Below are 21,101 nucleotides of genomic sequence, written 5' to 3' on the forward strand. Positions count from 1 at the left end.
CGCCGTAATATCCTCGACTAGAAAAAGCTTGGTTTGCGAGACGATGGACGTCGACGAGGTATAGACGACGGTGATATTCGGGCCCGTAGCAGAGCATTATGGTCAAGAGGTTGAGTTCGCCTTTTGGGCCGAGACCCTGGGGGTCGATGTCGACGTAGAGGAGGGGAAGTTCATTCCTGTGGGAGGCGTTGAGAACTGCGATGCCGTCGGCGAGGGATTTTGCGCCTTGGATTGTGTTGATGACCTCTACGTCTAAGGTTAGATCTTCCATTTTTGGTGGTGGCTTTGCATGGTTTTTGGGAAATGGGAGCTTTCGTGCTTGCATTTCCTTGGCGGATTTGTATATGTGAGAGACGAGAAGGTTGATAAATGATAATGACTTGGGCAGACGGATTTTGTAGAAAACCTGTATTGATTTTATAGTTTTTTTCTCGCTCTATATACTTCTAAGTTGAAGGTTACTTTTGTGACGCGACGGGAGGCTTCTAATCCTTGGTTCGCAGATCTGGTTAACTCCATAGCTAACATTCCCGCCAGACAAATAACGCCGGCCGAACTTCAAGCTTTGATCGTGCGAACTCTTACCAAAGTGTCTGATAAACTCTCAACGTATCAACTCGTGCGTATCAAAGTTCAAGTAGCCCGCACAAGACTAAATCTGTTGTCCATTATAAATAACTTTCCAGCCCTAGGGTATTGGAGCCTAAAAAGAGAATCCTAATTTTAATTGTAAGTTTATTTTGGTCAGGTGGCTCACGTGCTCGGTTGGTTCCGGACGCCGAACCATGGGCTTGGAAAAAAGTCATTACCGATATCATGGGACTTTCTCTAATGTGCAGGGATCTCGTTCAGTCCAGTGGCAGAATGGGGGAGTTATTGGTGACGCTATTTGATCAAGCGCGATACTTTTAAAGTTCTAGATTTTCGGAGGTGGATCAATACGATATCACCAGTGCAAAAAACATCGCCACAAAATGTCCATTGACATGAAATCGTACCGTATATCATGTTACCAAGAAATATCAACCACTAGATCTATGGAATGTCTCTCTTTTCCTTGGATTTTGGTCCTGTACCTCTTGCTGCTGTGAAGTGATGTCTTCATCTCGTACTACAGAAGAGGAAACGCGTTGTAAAAGGACAGCCACAGTCCCTGACGCTACACTCTATTAAGCATAAATCTCTAATCCAGACCCTTTTTTCAATCGGCCGCTATCCTCTAATGGGTTCCATGGCTGAGCTGAACAATGATCTAAGACCTGACACAATGGATCTATTGCAAAGCTATACGCAACTATCGTTTGTCCGCTCACAAGTCAGGGGCAAAGCGCAATATCCTTATCTGCCGTGCAACAGACGATGGAGAAATTATCGTAGCCGTACTTATTGAGACTGGTCCCATGTTGGTTTCTCTTTCTCGAGTATCCGCATCATTCGTGAGTGTTCATCCTCACAGCCACTCTTTCATCTTCCCTACACGCTCTCCACGATGCACTCCGTCTTAGCCCTCGCGGCTTTAGCCCTTAGCGGCGCCTTTGATCTGGTTGCTGCAAGTCATTGCAAACCTCGCCCTCAGAGCTCCGCTTCAACCGATCTTATTCCCTCCGACACCGCGACTTCAGCCTCTGCTTCCGAAACCCCCGGATCCATTATCATCAAAAGCGTCATCAACGGCGGCGGCTTTTCCATCGCTCCCCCCGAAGGCGGCGTCCCGGGCTTCACCATCGACGGCGATGCGACCATCGTTGTCGGACCAGGCTACAAGGGCGATGGCAGCAAAGACTCAGGCTGTCTTTCACTACAGGCTAGTGGTGATAAGAAGCGTGATCTCGGAAGTTTTGCTGGTGTTGCGCAGTCGCTTGAACAATTGAGCTTGACTAGACCTTACACCATTCGCTTCTTCTACTTGGTCGTCACCGCACCGTCGCTAAATTTCTGCCAATTAACGGCTTCGCTTGGTAGCCAGACGTTCTTCCAGACTTGGATCATCAGCTTTGGAACGAGTGTGCAGTGGGGTATGGCTTTGGAGCAAGTCACTGCTGCTCAGCGCTCTGCACCGCTATCTATTTCTATGAATTGTCTGGTTGGAGGGTCTGCGCAGGTTTATGTTGATTCTCTTTTCATGTCTAACCAGGTTACGCCTGCGACTATTGATGACCATCCTCTTGATCTTGGTGATGGGGATGTTTCTGGCTTTACTACTACTTCATCTTCTGCTTTCCAGACGACTACGTCTAGCAAGGTTGGAACTACCTCTGTACCTCCCATCATTCCGACCCATAGTGAGAGCTCTGATGCGTCTCCCAACTCTGGTACCGCCGGTACTGGAAGTCCCAACACCCATTCCACAGGCAATCAGACACCAGTTACTGGCAACCCTCACACTGTTCCTACTGGCAACAATACGCCCGGTCCAGTCGACAGCCAGACCTCCGCTGGAGGCAACACCCAAGCTACTCCCAACCCTGGTACTCAGACTCAGACTCCTGGCACTCAACCCCCCGGCACTCAAGCTCCCGGTGCCCAGACTACTACATCAAGCACCGAGAAGCAGACCAGCACTGAATCTGCGGCTACAAGCGCTACTACATCAAGCGGCAACTCTTCCCCTCGCCAATCCTCCACAATTAAGCCAGATGGTCCCGTCAGCCGCGTCTGCGCCAACGTAGGCGAATCCTCCATCGCCGGTCGCGGATGCGGCATGCAGCCCTACAACAGCGCCGGAGCATACAGTCGCTTCACAAGCAGCAACTACCAAAAGGAAGACTGCGCCGCCCTCTGTCTCGCTGATGAAAACTGCAAGTCCTTCGAGTGGAGCTACGGCAACAACTGTGCCAACGAATGTCGTCTTATCGCTTCAGTCTTGAGCGACGTTCCTGTTGGTAACACAGGTGCTCAGTTCTACTCTTACGACCGAAGCTGCATCATCCCCAAGCCCTGCCCTAGCTTCCCAGAAGACAGTATTTGTATCAACAAGATGGGTGACACTCCTAACAAGGGCTGTGTTCGTCGCAAGGGCACGCTCAAGTCTTGTGCTCAGGAATTCGCGACTCTTACTGTTCAGCCCTGCGGTGGTGGCGATCAGTGCAGAGACATGTGTGCCATGTACGCTGATTGTCAGTCCTACTTTTACACCAATCTTTTGTCTCAAAGGAACTGTAAGCTGTATGCTGGTACTGTTGATGAGATCACCGAAGAGGGCGGTAGGGATTACTTCTCTGACATTGGCTGCTGGGCTTGTGGACAGAACATGGGTTTCGCCACTTACGGTCTTCTCACCAACGATAACGTTGTTGTTCCGGAGATGACGTGTCGAGCTCCTGTCAAGGCTGTCACTGATACACCCACCACCTTCAACACAAGAACTACTCAAGCTGCTGAGTCTACTTCTTCTTCTCCTTCTTCAGCAGTTCAGCAGCCCCCAACCACCACCACAGAATCTGCCAGCTCTACAGCTACCATGATGACCTGCCCCAGCGGCATCGCACCTCCCGGCTTCTGCCAAAAGCTTGACAACCTCCCCACCCAATCCGTCTCCCTCCCCGGTATCTTAGATCACTGGCCCCAGAGCGACAATGACGTTGAGCCTCCTGTCCAACGAACTTGCAACGCCTTCGGTGTCAAGAAGGGCAGCTGGTGGGGTCGCGGTATCCAGGAAAACGCACGTCAGAACACCATGGAGGATTGTGCCCTTCTATGTCGCGAGCAGGGTTACTGCGAGGCCTTTGGTCTCGATAACAGCGACCCAAATCGCGTCAGTTGTGCTTTGTCGACTTACAAGCTTGGTACTGAGGGTATTGACATCGACGTTCCTTATTCTTTCTGGTGGAGTGACTTGGATTGTTATGAGTGCCATGACTGTCAGGCTGCTTGAGGTCTCTGAGGTGGCTGGACGCCGTTGCTGTACATATTAAACACCAGTATCTGAGTTCAGATTACCTTCAACTGCTGTATACAGAACAACAATAATGATAATAATTGGTGTACGCAACCAACTGGTCTTATTGAGGGGAATACTTGATCACTCCGTAGCCACAAAGCGTAAGATCTCGAAAGGATAATTGAACGGAGCCTATGCGCTTGGAATATAGAGAGACGAAGGCGTAAGCGGCAGTCGAGAGCGAGGGATCACAAATACAATTAAATGCTGAACATTACGAACTATACAAGCAAGAAGCTTTATCACATTCCAGCGCCTAAAAACGCCATTCCCGCCCACCAAATATAATCTCTATCTACTCATAGTACTCCGGAGCAAGTTTATGCCTCATCAAAACATTTCGATCATGCCCAAGAATGACTTTCGCCCCCGTCGCCTTCTGCAACATATGCACCAACTGATTAGACTGGGACCAAGCAGCATGATCTCTCGTCAACCAACCCTGCGTGCTAAGGTTATCATAGTTCTCCTGCACGATGTACTGATCCGAGGTAAAGATCCAGGTACCACTTTCTTTCAAGTTGACTTGCATGATGCAGAGTCCCGGAGTGTGGCCGGGGCATAAGTGTAGTGTGATGCCGCGCGCGATGAGGACGCTGTCGCCGTAGAGAGGTTTCCAGTTTAGGTCGAAATGGAGATATGTTGGTAGATAGACTCCTGCAAAGCTGGTTAGTTTGATGTCCTGGGTGTTTTGTGGTGTACCTACCAATATCTACCTTGATCGCGACGCTGTAAAATGCATTTTTGAGTTCAATCTCGTGAACGTAAATGGGTACATCAGTACCTCGAAAGTACTCAAGTCCACCTGCATGATCCAAGTGCAAATGCCCAATAATAACACTCTTGACGTCCTTGATGTCGTGGCCAGTCTTCTTGATAGCTGCGTCAAGCTATAGGTCCTCGCTATGCTCGCCCTAGCAAAGATGTCGGCAAGCTGAGGACCCCATACCTCTGGGTAATCCTTGCCTGCGCCTGTTTCGTAGAGGATGAGGCCGTCTTGGGGATGTTCGATAAGGACAGATATCATGACTAGATATCGTCTTTTGTTCTCTGAGATTGGACGGCTTGCGGTACATACGTTTGCCTGCTCATGTAATTTGGTCGGGGTGATGGTCCGGGAATGAAGGACTGACAAAAGGGAGAAAAATGCCCTCATCTGCCACGAGATTGCCGATATGGAGAAGCCACATCCAAGTTCCCTAGATATAGTTAGCAGTGTCCAAAGCGGCCATCCAAGTCAGTGGAAGTCGTACATCGGGAGCGACTTGATAGTTGGGCTGCATTATGCAATGCTGGACTGTTCAGAATCACTATCCGATTGACTTGGGTGATAGTTGCAAGACGGGGTTGGAAAAGAGTAACTGCTTTATTTCTGAAGCACTGAGATTAAAGCGAACTTGATAACGGATTTTCCGAGATTTAAGGATTCTCATTGAATTCAAGAGTTACTAGGTTATGCTGAGTTGTGAATATCCAGCATGTATGCCATGCAACATCGAGCGGGCAAACCTACGGACCAGCCAACCAATAGCTTCCCTTTCGTAATCGATTACGAGCTTGACAAAGCACAGGTAATACTATATCTGAGCGGCCGCTTGTACTTCCCAATGAGCCTAAACACAAGTACCTGGGAGATGGTTGGCTGATTAGCTCCCAGCGTCGTATCCTACAGTCTTTTATGACAGTAGTCAAAACTCTCCCCACTTTCTTGATAACTGCCGGTCTTTGAATGCCGAAAGTTCTAAAGCTGCATAACTATATGCATGAATTTATCTGTATCTGGGAATGTTATTCGACGGGGTTTTGGAGTAAGTCTTCCGACGCTTCGACCCTTGGAAACGCAACTTGTTGGATATACGAAACCGGATCAGCACTATAGGTCAAGTCGGTTGCGCGTTCGCCCTATATAAAGCCAAATAAGTACAGATAAGAGCTTATCATTAGCAAGCATGATTCAATGTTATTAGAAGGTGTAATGCAGTCATCTGGCGGGCGTGTAATGAGAGGGCGCATTCTTAGTGTATATGAAACCTACAGAACCAAATTTCTGCCAAAGTACTATTTATTGAGCCATTCAGTGGCGCCCTAAGCATCTAGGTCATATAATAGGTTACTGGAAGGCATTCTGCACCGTTAAATCATCTGTGATGACTCGTCAAGTCCTCACGCCGATGGAAGTGTCTCGTCACAGACACAACAACGATGCCTGGGTTATTATCAATGGAGATGTCTGGGACGTCAGCGGCTTTGCTGCAACGCATCCCGGAGGTGAAGATGTCATCGAGGAGCATCACGGAAAAGACGCTTCTGAAGTTTACAACTCCGTCCACGGCCCGAAGCTGGCAATGAGCTATTTTGGATTGACCAAGCTGATTTGAAGAATCCCAGTCTTGGCACCAGCTCAAAACAAGGCGAAATCTTTGGAAAACCCCAAGCTCATCAAAAATCTTCCGCCGCTTGAATCCATCATCAGCCTGCAAGACTTTGAAGATGCTGCAAGATCTTGCCTTAACGAGCGGTCCTGGGTATATGTTTCTGGTGCTTCTAACGACTGCTACACAGCGTCCAAGAACGCCGAGATGTATCAGTCCGTCTTTTTGCGACCTCGAGTCTGTAGGCCTATCAGTCAGGTCGACACGAGCACAGCAATACTGGGCCACCGCTTTCAAGTTCCCATCTTCAACGCTCCCGCGTCCTTGGCTATGCTAACGCACCCGTCAGCTGAGGTTGGGTTGGCAAAAGGCCTGTCAGCGTCCGGAAGCACTATTATAATGCCTACCCTCGCATCCTACTCGCTGGGCGAGGTCGCCGAAGGTCTGCCCCAGAACCATCCCTTCTTTTTCCAACTGTACATTCCTCGAGATCCCTCAGCATTAGCCAAACTCCTGGAAGAAATCCGTCGTGCTTCACCAGTGGCTGTCATGGTAACTGTGGATCTACCGGTCTTTAGCAAACGAGAGGCAAACGAGCGTTATGAGATGAGAATGGCGAAGGAAAAGGGCAACTCAAAGGACAACAAACAGAAGAAGCAATCCCGCGCCGCGAGTGCAGCAATCAGCCCAGACGTCACATGGACCCAAATCCAAACGATCAAGGAGAAATTGGGAATACCCATCTTTATCAAGGGGATTCAGTGCGCCGAAGATGCTATGAAGGCCTTTGAAAGCGGCTGTGAAGGGATTTACATATCCAATCACGGCGGGCGGGGTGTTGACACATCGCAGCCAGCGCTTCTAACCCTAGCAGAGATCAATATCAAGTACCCAACGCTCTTATCCAAAATGAGTGTCTTTATAGATGGGGGTATTCGTCAAGGCACGGATGTTTTCAAAGCCATCTGTCTCGGTGCTCACGGTGTCTGTCTTGGTCGACCTTTCTTTTATGCTCTGATGTATGGAGAGGATGGTGTGCGGCATCTGATGAATAGTGAGTGATAACAATAAAGTCCCAACTGAGTGAGGCTAACTAATTCCTACCAGTCTTGCGAGATGAGCTGGAAAACGCCATGCAGTTGTGTGGAATACAATGCTTAAGTGAAGCTCACCCGGGATTCCTGAACACCAAGGCCCTTGTGAGTATGGTTGATACAGGCGAAGTGCTGAACATGGGAAGCAAACTATAAGGTGATCAAGTCTGGTGGGTTTACGGATTTCCGATGCTACTAGTCGAAATTCCTTCACGCAACGAGTAATGCGCGAGATGTAAGCATCAGGTTTCAAGTCTATTGACTCAAAAATAACACATTTACAATGAACGTACGCCTGAAGTAAGCTAAGACTACCATGGTACGGGAGAACAGTCAGACAACACCACTTGCCGTGGCGCAGAGAGCAAAAGTACAAGCAAAGATGCAACCCAAGCAAAGTTTATGCAAGATTGCTACCATGCCTCAAACCGCACCGAAGCACAAGATATTTTACTAACCATAAAAAAAGGCCTTTCAGTCCTTGAGAGTCTTTCCTAGCGCACTCTCAAAAAAGGCAGTCTCGTACTCCAGAGCCTTGCGGAAGAGCCCATTGGCAACAGCAAATGTCTCAGTGTTGTTGTTTGCGACCACCACTTCCTGTAACTCAACTATTTACAGTCAGTTAGGTAATCACCAAGACAGGTAACTCGTACTCACCGGACAGCTTAGTTCCATATCTCCATTCGAGGTTTGGAGTAAGCCACTCGTCGACGAATTTTGTCCCTACGCAATATCAGCTTATGTTTTCTGGAGGTGCATCCTATGTACCAACCTCTCACGGTGGTAGACGACTGATTTAGCTGATACGCAATCTCAGCCCATCCCTGGAAGCGTTAGCATAGGTTTACAGCATTGGCATAGAGTACTCACGTAGATACAGGGGAGTCTTGATATGCTCCAGAGGTACCAGCCAAGATTTGTATTGCCTCCCAGCCAATCGACATATTCTCGTAGAACGGGCTCGAGCTTTGCGTTCGTCACGACGCTGCTGCTCACATTGAGATGCTCCGGGCTTGTAAGGTCATGACGAAAACTGCTTGCGTATTCGAGATCCCCAGTCATATCAAGAACTGTTTCGTTAATCGCAGATGTCTGCTCAGCGGCAGATTCGTTCTTATCCAAGGACTTCAATAGATAAGCCTTGTGAGGAACGGTCAAGGTGAGATAGTAATAATCTTGCTGCGACAGATTCAGCAAATGCGGGTCAATCGGCATCGTAAATACGCACAACGAAATAGTATTGCAGTGACTCGAGAGTCCCTTGGGAGGTTTGTGCTGCTTGGGCAGCGGTGAATGCATTGTTGAGAAACTTGGTCACGAGGTCGCAGTTCTGTTCCCAGAGCTGGTCGACGAGTGTTCTGGTAGATTGGTGAGTACTCTGAACAGCGGACTAAAATACACAATACCAAGGATACTGACCCATTCTGGACTGAAGGATTATGGCGAGGACACTTGACAGGAGGAACGGTCGGCCCAGGGGTGGCTGGGGCATGTGGCACTGCTGCAGCCGAAATCGCCAGAGCGGGGAGGAGGAGAAGCATCCGGGACAGTCTGAGAGACATCTTTATCAACAATTGAATAGACAAAGATGAAAAAAATGAGTTTTTTCGTGGGTAACAAAATAAAAAGAAACCATAAGGACGCTGGAAAGTCTTTATATAGGTAGGTAATAGGGAGTCCCTTCTTGGTTCGCGGAAATTACTGCTCCATTCGTGATATTACCATGTCTCAATAAATCTGCAGGTGTGTTACACGGCATATCCTTTATGTTCAAAACCTTTATAACTCATTTAATATAAAAGCTTTATTTAACTAAAAACCTAGTCCTAATTATAACTAAATCTCTAATAGATAAGCTTTTCTGCTTAACGCTACCTAACTATCTAACTTTTTCCTTTACTACTTACTACTTAACTTATTATTAGGGATAATAATAATTTATCCTCTCTTATAGGTCTATTATATTATATACCTAGGCTTAGTTTACTATTACTAATTAAATTATATTATTTTTATTATTTTATAGTACTACTTTTTTTTTATAAGTAATATCTTTTTAATAATTATATAAGTTAATACTATAAATATATATATTAAAAGTAAAATAAATAAGATTTATAAAGACTTTATTTTTAATATAGCCTTTTAAGATCTTATTATAAAAACTCTTATAATTATTATTATTATTAAGCTTTTAATATTTACTATAATATAGCTTTATAATATTATAAAATATAAAATATATTAAAAAATATAAAAGTAATATAAACTATTTATTAATTATCTATTATATAATTATAGTAAAAGTTATTTTAAAAGTATTATTTTAAATTAATAAACTTACTTTTAATAAGTAACTTATTTTATATATATTTTATATACTTTAACTTAATTATCTTTATAAATAAGTAATAGCTATTTATTTATATACCTTTAAAGTTAATTATTAAATTATCTAGCTTTTTAATTAAAAGTAAGACCTTAGGTAATTATAAAGGTAATAAGTATATTACTTATATATATTTATTAGTATCCTTTACCTTTATAGCCTAGGGGCTAAAGCCTCTTCTAAAACCCAAACCTTAACGCAGTTACACGGCATTTCAGCTCCAGATTTCATGTGCTCAGCCGCAAATTTCTGTGCCATCCTCTTTCATTCTCTCAATCCTTGACTCAACTGCCTTGTCTATTATCGATTTCTTTCTTCTCGCGCTTCTTTGCTCTAGTTCTGAACGTAGCTAATTTTGCACCTAGTAAGCCCGAATGGCATAGCTCGCGAATGATCATTGACGTATCGAGGACGAGACAAAGGTCAGGTTGAAGTCTTATGTGATTGTGATTGTGAATGGAGCATGCAGTTCAACAATACCTTATTTGGCAGGTCGATCTTCAAATTAGCCAACACCAAGACACTGCCATCCTTGGCAGAGTCATGGCCCCCACCATCGACAGACAAATCTACGTTGATCAGCTCATCGACAACAGCTGAACTATTCTTTTCGCTCACATGCAGAATCTATCCTAGTCCGCACAACTAATCCGGGAAACTTGCAAAGCAGAAGTCATTTCGATATATGACGATATATGAAATGGGTAGGCGTTATAATGTAATGTCCAAGATGTGAGCCAGATCTTTTATTCACAGTTGAGAGTGGTTGAGAGTTTAGATCAGAACAGAGAACTGAGTTTAAAAATATCGGAAGCCCCTCGATCGGTGAGCTTCTTATGACATACGGATTTGAAACTTGCCTAACTTGAATGACTTTTTTTGTAGTTCGTCGCCCTAGCACTTATGACTTTGAGACACTCGGGACAAGGAATAAAGGCCATATTTGGCGAATGCCATATGTTCAAGATTTAAAGACTTCAAGCTCTCGCCATCGTCTACAGCTTCTAAAAGTGGTTCTTTTTCAGCATTGGTCGACAGTATTATGGATTATTTCTGCATGTAGCCACTAACCGGATTGAATTCCTCCTCGGCATGAACTCTGGGGATAGCCTACTACACTGTTCACAGACTTCTCGCGGAGGTGAAATTCTACGTTCAATTAAAAGTTCGCTATACGAATTACAATGAGTACTCTCTCCAGGATACAACGAGCCAATTACTTGACAATAATATCGTTGAACTTCGACGCTGGCGGCATCGCACTAAGCAAAGTGGGCATACAATCCTCCCCACCGACTACATCAATCATCGCTCAGCATAACAAGAATGATAAGAACAGTATAGTTATGATGGTTCGGAAAGATATTGAATATTCGCAACAGCAGCTACTGACGGTCAATCGTACAAGCAATTGGTAATGGTCGCTGGTCTATCTTACAGGTTTACGATGGACGATTTTAGAAGTTGTCAGTGTCAGGCGTATATCGCGAGGGATATGAACGCGTTAAGAGGTACCTGCCTAGAGAAATGTGATTTTTTTAATAAGAAGAATCATGTATCTAATAGAAAAAATCCTAGAGGCAACTTTTAGGCCTATAGTTAACAGTACAAGAAGCTTCCACCACGCCAGAACTGCTCCTCCACTATGAGCAAATATGACGCAATGCCTTATATAATCATTCTCCTCAGCGACGCTCGACCAGTTATCTTCAATCGGATTCTCATCTTTCACCAAACAATCGCTTAAATTCCTCAAGGGCTTGACAAAATGGCATCAACCTTTCCCCGGAGCATCCGAAGCATCAGCGCCCTGCCCAAGAGGGCCAATTGGGCTCCCGCTACAGTGAGGCCTCTAGCCCAGCCCATGGCGCGCAGATTCCTTGCAACGACGACTCAAGAACAGCCTCGACTACGATTGGGATCAACCGGTACTATAGACGCTCCGCAACCGTAAGAATCATGCACTGACTTTGTGATAGCTCCCAACTTCAAGGCCCTTACCACTCATGGAGAGATTGACTTTCATAAGTTCATCGATAAGAGCTGGACCATTCTCTTCTCTCACCCCGCGGACTTTACTCCAGTCTGCACCACCGAACTAGGAGCTTTTGCGAAGTTGAAGCCAGAGTTCGATAAGAGAGGAGTCAAGATGATTGGGTTGGTAAGTGATCTCATCCTTACTCTCCGGAATAGTACTGATACCTACTGTTTAGAGTGCAAATGACCTCACCTCTCACGACAAGTGGGTAGACGACATCAACGAAGTCTCAAACACAAACCTCCAATTCCCCATCATCGCCGACGCAGACCGCAAAGTCGCCTTCCTCTACGACATGATCAGCCAAGAAGACCTCGACAACATCGCCGAGAAGGGCATCGCTTTCACCATCCGCTCAGTCTTTGTCATCGACCCCACCAAGAAGATTCGACTTACGATGATGTATCCTGCTTCAACTGGTCGTAACTCAGCTGAGGTTCTGCGTGTGATTGATTCCCTTCAGACTGGAGATAAAAAGGGTGTTGTTACACCGATTGATTGGCAGGTTGGTGACGATGTTATTGTTCCGCCTTCTGTTTCGACAGAGGATGCGAAGAAGAAGTTTGGTGATGTTAGGGAGGTTAAGCCTTACTTGAGATTCACCAAGGCTTAGGACTTTTCGTAGCATATAGTGGTGTGTAGCATATAGTGGTGTATTCATAATTGATGAATAGAGTCATAAGATTTATGAAAACAATGGCGTCGTTATGAAAACACAGTTTGCGGGATGCAGTGTCAACAATGACTGTGCAACGTTTACAACGGTGCACAAAACTCCAACAACGGTTTCGTCTCATTGCACATGATTCATGACTTCGATGATCTCGTTGAACTAAGTCTCCGTGTCGCACTTCGTGGCTGGCCTCGTTCCTCAGTGCGGGGGATCTTCCCCCGTAGATGTCCATTGCGTCATGGATCCAACTTGGCTGGAGTCGGCATTGAACTTCCTCTTCAAAGAGACGCCAACGAGTTATGAAGCAGTTTGACTTTTGGAAATGCCATTCATATCCTTTGTGACATTTATCATTCGTTTGAGCAATGGAGGACCAGCTTGAACCTCTAATTGTACAGACTCATCATCGTGTTACACGGTCCATGGTCAAAAACGATGTGAGTGACACAAAAGCCATCAAAGTTGACAAACGCAAGACAGTGCCACGAAAAGTACCCGCAGGAGTTGTACTCTCGGCATCTCGAATCCCTCCAATCTCCAGCCAACACTTCGGTCTCGTCCAAGAAACCGTCGGAACAGATCTGTACCAACTCCTCGTCGCAGCCGTCCTCTGGAACCGTACTCGAGGATCCCAAGCCCGCCCCATTTTCCAAAAGCTCATATCTCGCTACCCAACACCAACTCACCTCGCAGAAGCATGTTTCTCCGACCTTGCAGATCTCATCCGTCCGATAGGACTGTACAACTCCCGTGCCGCTCGGTTCATCGCCTTCGCCAAGACATGGCTTGAGAAACCACCCCATAAATCAAGGCGGTACAGAAAGCTACACTATCCCCTGCGGGGCGATGGCTTAGGAATTGGCAAGGATGAGGTCTTGGATGAACATGATGTGAGACATGGCTGGGAGGTGGCGCATTTGCCGTCGCTTGGTCCATATGCGATTGATAGCTTTAGGATCTTTCATCGAGACATACTGAAGGGTTTGGCTGATGATTGGAATGGTTTGAATGCAGTGCGGGGGTTTGAGCCTGAGTGGAAGAGGGTTGTGCCGCTTGATAAAGAGTTGAGGGCTTATTTGAGGTGGATGTGGCTGAAAGAGGGCTGGATATGGGATCCTGAAACTGGCGATAAGATTAAAGCATCTGATGAGAGGATGGAAAGAGAGCGGGATCGATCGAGGAGTTTGTCTCCAGAGGGATTTAGAGTACGAACGTAATGAGCCCTGCAAGTCTTGTCTTTCAATAGCCGAAATGGATCGGGCCTCGAGTACATAGTGGTCAATCATGTCTCAGACACGCTTCAGCTCCAGTCTTCGAGCTTGGGCCTCCTTGCCTTAGCTTTCTTCTCTCGCCCCACGCAGCTGTTCAGCTGAGCGAAAGTCCCCGACCCGCATAGAGTGGTGTCATAGACTCCAGATTATTTATCCCTGCATAAGAGCTGATATCCTACGACGGCACTGCCGGATAGAGATCCTTGCATAACGGCAGTGTAGTGAGACACGGCACACATATTCCTTTTTTTTGTCCGACGATCAAGAGAGACAACGTAGCCGGTATAACTCTTGCCCATCCTGTGTAACTGGACCTTCCATTAATGCTTCACAACTTTGTCAGGAAATCGATTGATCCGAACTACATTCCCAGTCAGGAGATGCGATCACCGCAGTTCGTCAGCTCGTTGTGAAAATTCAAGAAATCAGCCTATCTCCAATCATCATCAGAATTCGACTTTACCACGTAGGTCGAGAGATCTCAGATAGTACTTCTATATTTCAATCTTGGGGAGTAGGGACAGTTGATATAATAATGGGCCTTGAAGGCCGGTGCTTCATGCAGCGAAACGGGGCATGAGTAGTTCTGATATCCCGAGTTCAGATGGTCCGATGCAGTCGGATTCATCGAGACTTTTTTCGCTTGAACTCTTATAACAGTGCATGACTGATGAAACATAAACCCCGCGTTGTGAGACATTCCCCAGTGAACTATGTGGCATACTGAACGACTTGCCCCCTATACCCATTTATTGTCTCCAGTGCGTGTTGATCTCCCCTGCCCGACTGTTGTACAAACGGATCATTGAACTGCAAACAAGTGTTACCTCAGAACCGCTTTAGCGAGGGAACCATGGTGCATTCACAATTCCAACGGCAGTTGTATTTTAAGCATCAGAAGGAGTGCATAAGCTCTGGTATCTGGCTAAAATATTTAATCGATCACCATCAACATCAATTTATCTCTCTCACCAAGACAAGACGTCAACATGAAGTTCTCTATCGTCTATATCTTCATCCTTGCCCAGGAAGTCATCGCCATGCCCTGGTTCCGCACCAAGACAGAGACTGCCGGCGATGAGATTACGTACGTTTCAAACGGTGGCTCTAGGGCCACCAGTCTCAGATCTGAACACTATTACTCATTGCCATTACTAGTCTTGGCATCAAAGTCTCGCAGGGGTCCTTCCATCCCAGCGTCTTGCCTAAAAAGAAAGCCAAGGCTGCTGTTGGCCCGCGCGAATGCTGGCCTGCTTGTTTCCAGGAGAGGAGTACTGTCTTGATGGATGGGTATGTTATGTCGTATCACCTACCTTTGACTTGCTGTAACTCTTGCTTCCAGCATTCCAAGAATATTGTTCGTAATTTCTGTAGATGTGATGTCACTTCGGTCTACTAATGTGAGATTAGAATTACGACGGTCAAGATTGCTGGACTTGCTGCGAGGATGAATGGGAGAATGCTAAGTGAGATTTGTTATAATACACCAGATTACGGGCTATTACGTGGGTAGTTAGCGTACTGCTTGAAATGTGTTGCTGGCGACTTGATACTGCGGAAAACCTATGGATGGGCGCTCTACCTCATTTCACTTGATAAGAAAATTCGCATTCAAGATACTTGTGACATAGCCAACCTTATGCAAGCAATATGGTACTGCGAAACCTCACGGCAACTTCCGCTTCGTGACACAAACAGGTATCTGATAGGTCTCCAACTCAGCAACGCACCACGTACGTCAAGCTGCGACAGTCCGACGTAACCAAAGCCTGCAGGGCCATTGGGAGGTTGTACAAAAGTGAGACAGGATCTTCGATCGCTCGTATTCATGTCTTACAACAGGGATCAAGCCGCTCCCCTCCCGTACCGCCGCTAGTAGAGCACCACTTTATTCTCCTTGCATAAATCATCAACGCAGGGAGGTCTTTCCGAGGACAGGCTTGTAAGACATACGGACCATCGGTAAGTAAATCAAGGAATGGTCAGACAAGTTGCTGATCGTGAGGGGGTCAAGGTGCAAGGAGCATGTTGATGAGCTCGATCAGCAGAAGGATGCTTGAGGCTTGGATGGAAGAATAATCTATAAAGGTCGAGGGTCTGTCCGCCTGTTCTCTCATCACATCAACCTCAACAGCTTCACATTCACACAACACTATAACACTACAAACCAATCTATCAACATGAAGTTCTCCATCGCCTCCACTCTCCTCCTTGCTAACGGCATCGCTGCCATGCCTTGGTCTTCCCTCAACGCCAAGCAGTCCAACGGCGAGGAGATCACGTACGTCACAGTGCAGTATATCTCACTCTGCTAAATACTAACCATGTCCATATAGGCTCCGCATCCAAGTTTCCCAGCCCTCTTCCAACCATGTTTTCGCCCCTAGCCATAAGGGCGTCGTCAATGTCCACAACTACGAGGTCTGCCTCAAGGTCTGCTTTCCCGAGGAGCCAAAATGTCCCGAAGGCTGGGTAAGTGATCCTGGAATCTATCCTCCAATAATTGATGCTAACTATTTGAGTAGAAATCTAAGAAGTTTGTATGTTACCTGGTATTGACAAATACGAAACCTTTACTAATAGGATACAGGGAGACGGAGAATACCCTTGCTGGACCTGCTGCAAGGGCAGTGACGACGATGATCTCTAAATATCAGATCTGCCAAGTATATAAGGCACCAGGCTACGAATATGCCGTAAAGACAATGAAGATATCAAGCTACAATAGCATAAATAGACACTCGTTATAACGTATCATAACTGGGAATTGGTGTTGTATAAATTTCTCTCCCCTTCTCAGACTTATACAGAGTATTGCTATAAAGTAGATTTTCTTTTCATATAAGTACTAAGATCTTACAATTATACTTCTAAAACAGGACTTTTGTATAGGGTTAACATAAGTAAAATACAGCATATATATTCTATATCTTTATCTGACGGCTCGAAAAGATAAACTACCCGATTACCAATCTCTCCATCACCTCACTCCTGACAAAGAGTTTGTATTGAACTTGAATGCAGCCTTAGGCTGAATACTAAGCCAGTGAAATCACGTATGGGTAATACATATATCTCGAATTCTGACAGTCCGCTGCCGGCGGCTCCATTGAGGCACGTTCCCTTGAGCTCTTGCAGTACTGCACTGACTATCACAAACAACCTCACATTTCAAGAAATATCGATACCTCCTCAAAAGCAAAATGTAAGCTATACCTCTAGACGAGGTATTCGCTGATATGTAAGTCTTATTCACCAGCATAGCGCCCTTTCCACCCGAGATCATGCCTGCACGACTGTGACACAGGTTTACGACTGTAATACCGACCGTCAATCGAACCGCACACACGTGTTACCTCGGAACAGCTTGCTGAAAAAGAACCAAGTAACGCCAGGTGGATGAGTTGTTAGCCGCACGGCAATTTCATCTGTTAGACAGCCCGAATAATGTTCCTGAGACGTATTACTGAAAGATTAATTCTGCGGGGAGCTGATGATTGTGCGATATCCCTCGTTGACCGCGAACACGAAATCTTATCACCAAGAAAACTCAATTTCGTCTGCAAGATGATTGTTTGCGGGTCCGTATAACAGCAGATATGTCGCTTACTTGCGATGAAAGAGCAGCTAGGAGGTTGGCGAAGGAGTTCCTACTGACGTGCGATATTGAGACGTGTTTTGCACCTTGGTTCCTAACGCCTGTGTAGATGCCGAGCCTGCCAAAACAGACTATAGACTCTTCAATTGATCGCTATGCGCCGCATCATGTAAATTGTTCACAACAGATGCCTTGACCAACATGCAGTGACAATATATCCAAAGCCAGTCCTAACTATCACATTCAGTCGATAATGCATGTCATGTACATCTAGAGTAAACGAAAGCTGATGTCCAATGGTATTGAAAAACGACGCGCTGTACTACAACTGTCCGATAACAACACTAAGGACCAGCAGCAACGGGCATCAGGACGTTGTACACAAGCGGGGTCGGACTGGTGATCTCTTGTATTCACACCTTGGAAAGCTGCTACCCGCGTGTGCCGTCTTCAATAGGAGCACCACCTCTATCCTCCTTGAACGATTGACCGGCGGGCGTAACCAGGTCAGACATGTGAGACATACGGGCCATCGGCATTTCATTCGGCAAGATTCCAGCCAGAGTTGGTTGTTTGCGAGGGGAGTTGGCAAACAGGATGCTGATCAAGGTTTATGAAGAGGAAAAGTCTATAAAGAGCAGAGGTCATTATATCATTTCTCTTTTAATCATCATCAACTTTCACTTTGTATCCAACTCCAGCACTGCACTTTAACTCAACATGAGGTTCCCCGTCGCTACCACCGTCCTCCTTGCCAGCGGCATCGACGCCATGCCCTGGTCTTTCGCCAATTCTAGGCATTCCGGGAGCGAGGAGATCACGTATGTGCCATGAAGCGTTTCTCATGCTCGTTTAATCGGCCCCCCTCTCATCCCAACTTCATACTGACCACAGCCACTCAGCCTCCGCATTAAGGTCTCCCAGCCGTCTCCCAAACACGCCTGGCCCGCTTAGGGCAAAGGCGTCGCCAACACTAACACCTTCTGCAAGCCTGGCTGGCGGGGCTGCTGGCCCTAGAAGCATGAATGCCCCAACGGCTGGGTGAGTGGTGCTGAAATTGATGCTCCCTCGAAAATTGCTGACCACTGAATTAGTATCCTGTAAATTTCGTATGCTACCTAATCGAAGAAAAGACCGGTTTGATACTAACGAACAGTAGACGGACGATGCTGACCCTTGCTGGAGTTGCTGCGACGGGGGGTTCTAGACTTGGCCCTTTGGCATCAAATGACCCGAGGACCTACCTGGTGGATCGGCTCTAAGCATGAGACTGAGATGAGAAAGATATTGAGCTACTATAGGACTCATAACCAGCAACGCGTGCTTCATGAATGCGATGGCGCATGTTAACTAGTAGTACAAGCGCTTCTGCCACTAGCAGTTGTACATAGTATGAAACCCATTCAAAAATGCCTTCACAAGGATCTAGGGCTATCTGGCAAGTAACTAGTGCAGCTCGGCAAGTCTTGGCTCTGTATTCAAGCTTTCTGAAAATCTCCGGGTGTATGCAGCTTGGTCGACTTGGTATAGAGGCGACAAGTGCCGTGATCGGCTTCAACATTGGCCCCACGTTGTCTCCATCTGATTGTCAGCACAGACAATGGGTCATCAGTCTCGGCCAAATCTGATTTCTGGACCTGGAGTTCTTCTAGCTTCCCCGAAGATCCCTACCCTTGAGCTCCACTCGATCGCATGATAGTGCCCAGATTCATCCAAGTCCGCAGCGAAATCGGGACGTTGATCAACGTTAGTTCTTACTTATGTTTCGTTACATCAGCGGCTCAATAGAGTGGTTAATGACTATTGATCTTCATATTGTCTTTATCTCTTCAATATCCGTGCGATATGAAAATGTCGACTTTATTCTTAATTCTATCTTAAGGATGCCCAGTTGACCGAATACGCCCAATTCTAAGCCCATATGCGATCTTAGTAAACTGATCAATCACAATACCTTGTCGATCAGAGAGCCTCCCCAACACCATATCAACATACTCATTATCCTCCGCCTGAAGCCGCAAGGCGGCTTGTTCAAATTCCTTCGGGTATATACCAGCGCTGCTCCAGTTGATTACCCAAACCTTCATATCCTCATCGACGACCAGATTTCTCATCGCCAGATCTTGGTGGGTAAGAACCATATCTCGAAACTCAAACCTCGGCGTCTCGGTGAATAATCGTTTGACCCTGATGCCGACATCGATGTTGTGATTGCACCAGTCCTCAAGTTCTTTGAGCGTGTCAAAAGGCCCTGCGCCGTAGCCTGTGAACCATGGACCTTCGAATTTGCCATCCTGAGCCCTACCAATAGGCCCCACGGGCATATGATTGAGGACGGTAGATTGCATCTTGTTGATGACGTCCGCGACCTGCTGTGCCACGGTTTCTTTGGCGGTCATGTCGAAGGATGGCCAGAGTTTTTCAACAGTGGATCCTTTGATGTAGTCCATTACAATCAAATCAAGATATGATGAGGGTGCGTCGAACTCGTAGCCATCATTTGGGATTTCAACTGTGCAAGTTCGATGGACCTGGGGAACTGGGAGCTGTGAATTTTCTGAAGCAAATTTCATGTTTTCTGCTTCACTTTTTGCCACGCCGCTACCACCTTTGATGACAATGTCTTTAGAAACACGTGAAACTGTAACAGAGCCGTATTTATAAAGTGTAGGGGCTTTGAATAACGCTCGTAGAAGCTCATGGTCAGACAAAGAAGCAATGTCTTTTCCATCAAGGGGGAAGTTATAGTCATCGTCAAGCGATCTAGGCTGGTTAAATTTAGTTATTCCATCGGTATTACCTATGAGAAGCACTGAAGAACATTCCCAACTTACGTCTTGGAATGGTGGCGGGTACCCTATCACTCTGCCGGGCCAGGTACTATCCACTAAAGAGTTCTCATCAAGTGACTCCGTTCCCAGAAGCTTTGACATACAATAGCCCATGATATCGCGAGACTGAGGCTTTGTTCAATTAGAATAAAACTTTGTTGAATGGGATCTGAGAATGGATTGTAACAAAGCCACACAACGTTTCCGCGGTTTTGCAAAGCTAAGTCAGCCGCGATAAGCACAGCAATTAGATAGAGTGTTTATTTGTTCTTATATGGTAAAAGAGCAGGCTTCTGTTTTGGTCCCTGAAGTGTTTACGTGTATGTAGCATTGCTGCCTGTTCCAAGTCGTTGGTAACCACTCAAAAGTCAACTATGGTTAGGCATCTAGATACCCTAAACCAGGGCACCAAAAACAGTAGTCTAAAGCTCCACTAAATCTATACTAAATCTAGAAGAGATTTACCTAAGTCTTTGTCTCTTAGTATGTATATCTGCAGTTTCCTTGTCTTTTGGAGTCGGGGTAACACGTAGTTCAGCTCACCGGAACCTTTCCCCCAGTCTCTATCCATACGTACTGTTGCCGTCTTGTCGATAGCCTCTTCACAAGCCGCGCCAAGTCCGGAGCGCGATCGGTGGCCAGTATCCACTTGGTCCTGACTCATCCCGAATCTAGTTTAGACTTCACGCTAGAAATCTCTTGTCGTTCCAGAAGTCGGCTAGAATCCGGCATTCAAGTTCTTCCAAAACAAACTTGCAGTAGCTTGGCCAAGGAGGCTGAAAATTCGATTCTGAGCTGAAAGAAGCGCGGGGCTACGATGAGGCTCTTGCTCGTTGCAACGACATACATCTTGATCCTCGAGACGAAGCCTGTAGCTTTAGGGGTCTGGGGAAAC

The 21,101-nt window shown here is 46.3% G+C and overlaps 8 protein-coding genes across 8 annotated transcripts; 5 read left to right on the forward strand and 3 right to left on the reverse strand.

Annotated features, from left to right (window-relative positions):
• Positions 1–1,489: 1,489 nt before the first annotated feature.
• On the forward strand, positions 1,490–3,874 carry J7337_007966 (uncharacterized protein; the record flags this gene model as incomplete). The annotated part of the gene is made up of 1 exon (XM_044825593.1): positions 1,490–3,874. One exon carries the CDS (start codon positions 1,490–1,492, stop codon positions 3,872–3,874), a length of 2,385 nt encoding a protein of 794 aa, XP_044678510.1.
• A 361-nt stretch (positions 3,875–4,235) lies between these two features.
• J7337_007967 (uncharacterized protein) lies at positions 4,236–4,967 on the reverse strand (the record flags this gene model as incomplete). The annotated part of the gene is made up of 3 exons (XM_044825594.1): positions 4,236–4,597; positions 4,647–4,830; positions 4,890–4,967. The coding sequence occupies 3 exons, from the start codon at positions 4,965–4,967 to the stop codon at positions 4,236–4,238; spliced, it is 624 nt and encodes a 207-aa protein (XP_044678511.1).
• A 1,744-nt stretch (positions 4,968–6,711) lies between these two features.
• Positions 6,712–7,562, forward strand: J7337_007968 (uncharacterized protein; the record flags this gene model as incomplete). The annotated part of the gene is made up of 2 exons (XM_044825595.1): positions 6,712–7,366; positions 7,420–7,562. The coding sequence occupies 2 exons, from the start codon at positions 6,712–6,714 to the stop codon at positions 7,560–7,562; spliced, it is 798 nt and encodes a 265-aa protein (XP_044678512.1).
• A 318-nt stretch (positions 7,563–7,880) lies between these two features.
• J7337_007969 (uncharacterized protein) lies at positions 7,881–8,968 on the reverse strand (the record flags this gene model as incomplete). Its single annotated transcript, XM_044825596.1, has 6 exons — positions 7,881–8,014; positions 8,064–8,129; positions 8,179–8,230; positions 8,277–8,585; positions 8,635–8,764; positions 8,826–8,968. 6 exons carry the CDS (start codon positions 8,966–8,968, stop codon positions 7,881–7,883), a joined length of 834 nt encoding a protein of 277 aa, XP_044678513.1.
• A 2,595-nt stretch (positions 8,969–11,563) lies between these two features.
• J7337_007970 (uncharacterized protein) lies at positions 11,564–12,446 on the forward strand (the record flags this gene model as incomplete). Its single annotated transcript, XM_044825597.1, has 3 exons — positions 11,564–11,723; positions 11,775–11,956; positions 12,009–12,446. 3 exons carry the CDS (start codon positions 11,564–11,566, stop codon positions 12,444–12,446), a joined length of 780 nt encoding a protein of 259 aa, XP_044678514.1.
• Positions 12,447–14,766: 2,320 nt separating this feature from the next.
• Positions 14,767–15,176, forward strand: J7337_007971 (uncharacterized protein; the record flags this gene model as incomplete). The annotated part of the gene is made up of 3 exons (XM_044825598.1): positions 14,767–14,864; positions 14,936–15,067; positions 15,152–15,176. The coding sequence occupies 3 exons, from the start codon at positions 14,767–14,769 to the stop codon at positions 15,174–15,176; spliced, it is 255 nt and encodes an 84-aa protein (XP_044678515.1).
• A 781-nt stretch (positions 15,177–15,957) lies between these two features.
• Positions 15,958–16,427, forward strand: J7337_007972 (uncharacterized protein; the record flags this gene model as incomplete). Its single annotated transcript, XM_044825599.1, has 4 exons — positions 15,958–16,058; positions 16,114–16,249; positions 16,303–16,317; positions 16,368–16,427. 4 exons carry the CDS (start codon positions 15,958–15,960, stop codon positions 16,425–16,427), a joined length of 312 nt encoding a protein of 103 aa, XP_044678516.1.
• A 2,825-nt stretch (positions 16,428–19,252) lies between these two features.
• On the reverse strand, positions 19,253–19,948 carry J7337_007973 (uncharacterized protein; the record flags this gene model as incomplete). Its single annotated transcript, XM_044825600.1, has 1 exon — positions 19,253–19,948. One exon carries the CDS (start codon positions 19,946–19,948, stop codon positions 19,253–19,255), a length of 696 nt encoding a protein of 231 aa, XP_044678517.1.
• Between the last annotated feature and the right edge of the window lie 1,153 nt (positions 19,949–21,101).

Source organism: Fusarium musae, chromosome 6 (assembly GCF_019915245.1).
Source record: "Fusarium musae strain F31 chromosome 6, whole genome shotgun sequence".
Taxonomy (NCBI): Eukaryota; Fungi; Ascomycota; class Sordariomycetes; order Hypocreales; family Nectriaceae; genus Fusarium; species Fusarium musae.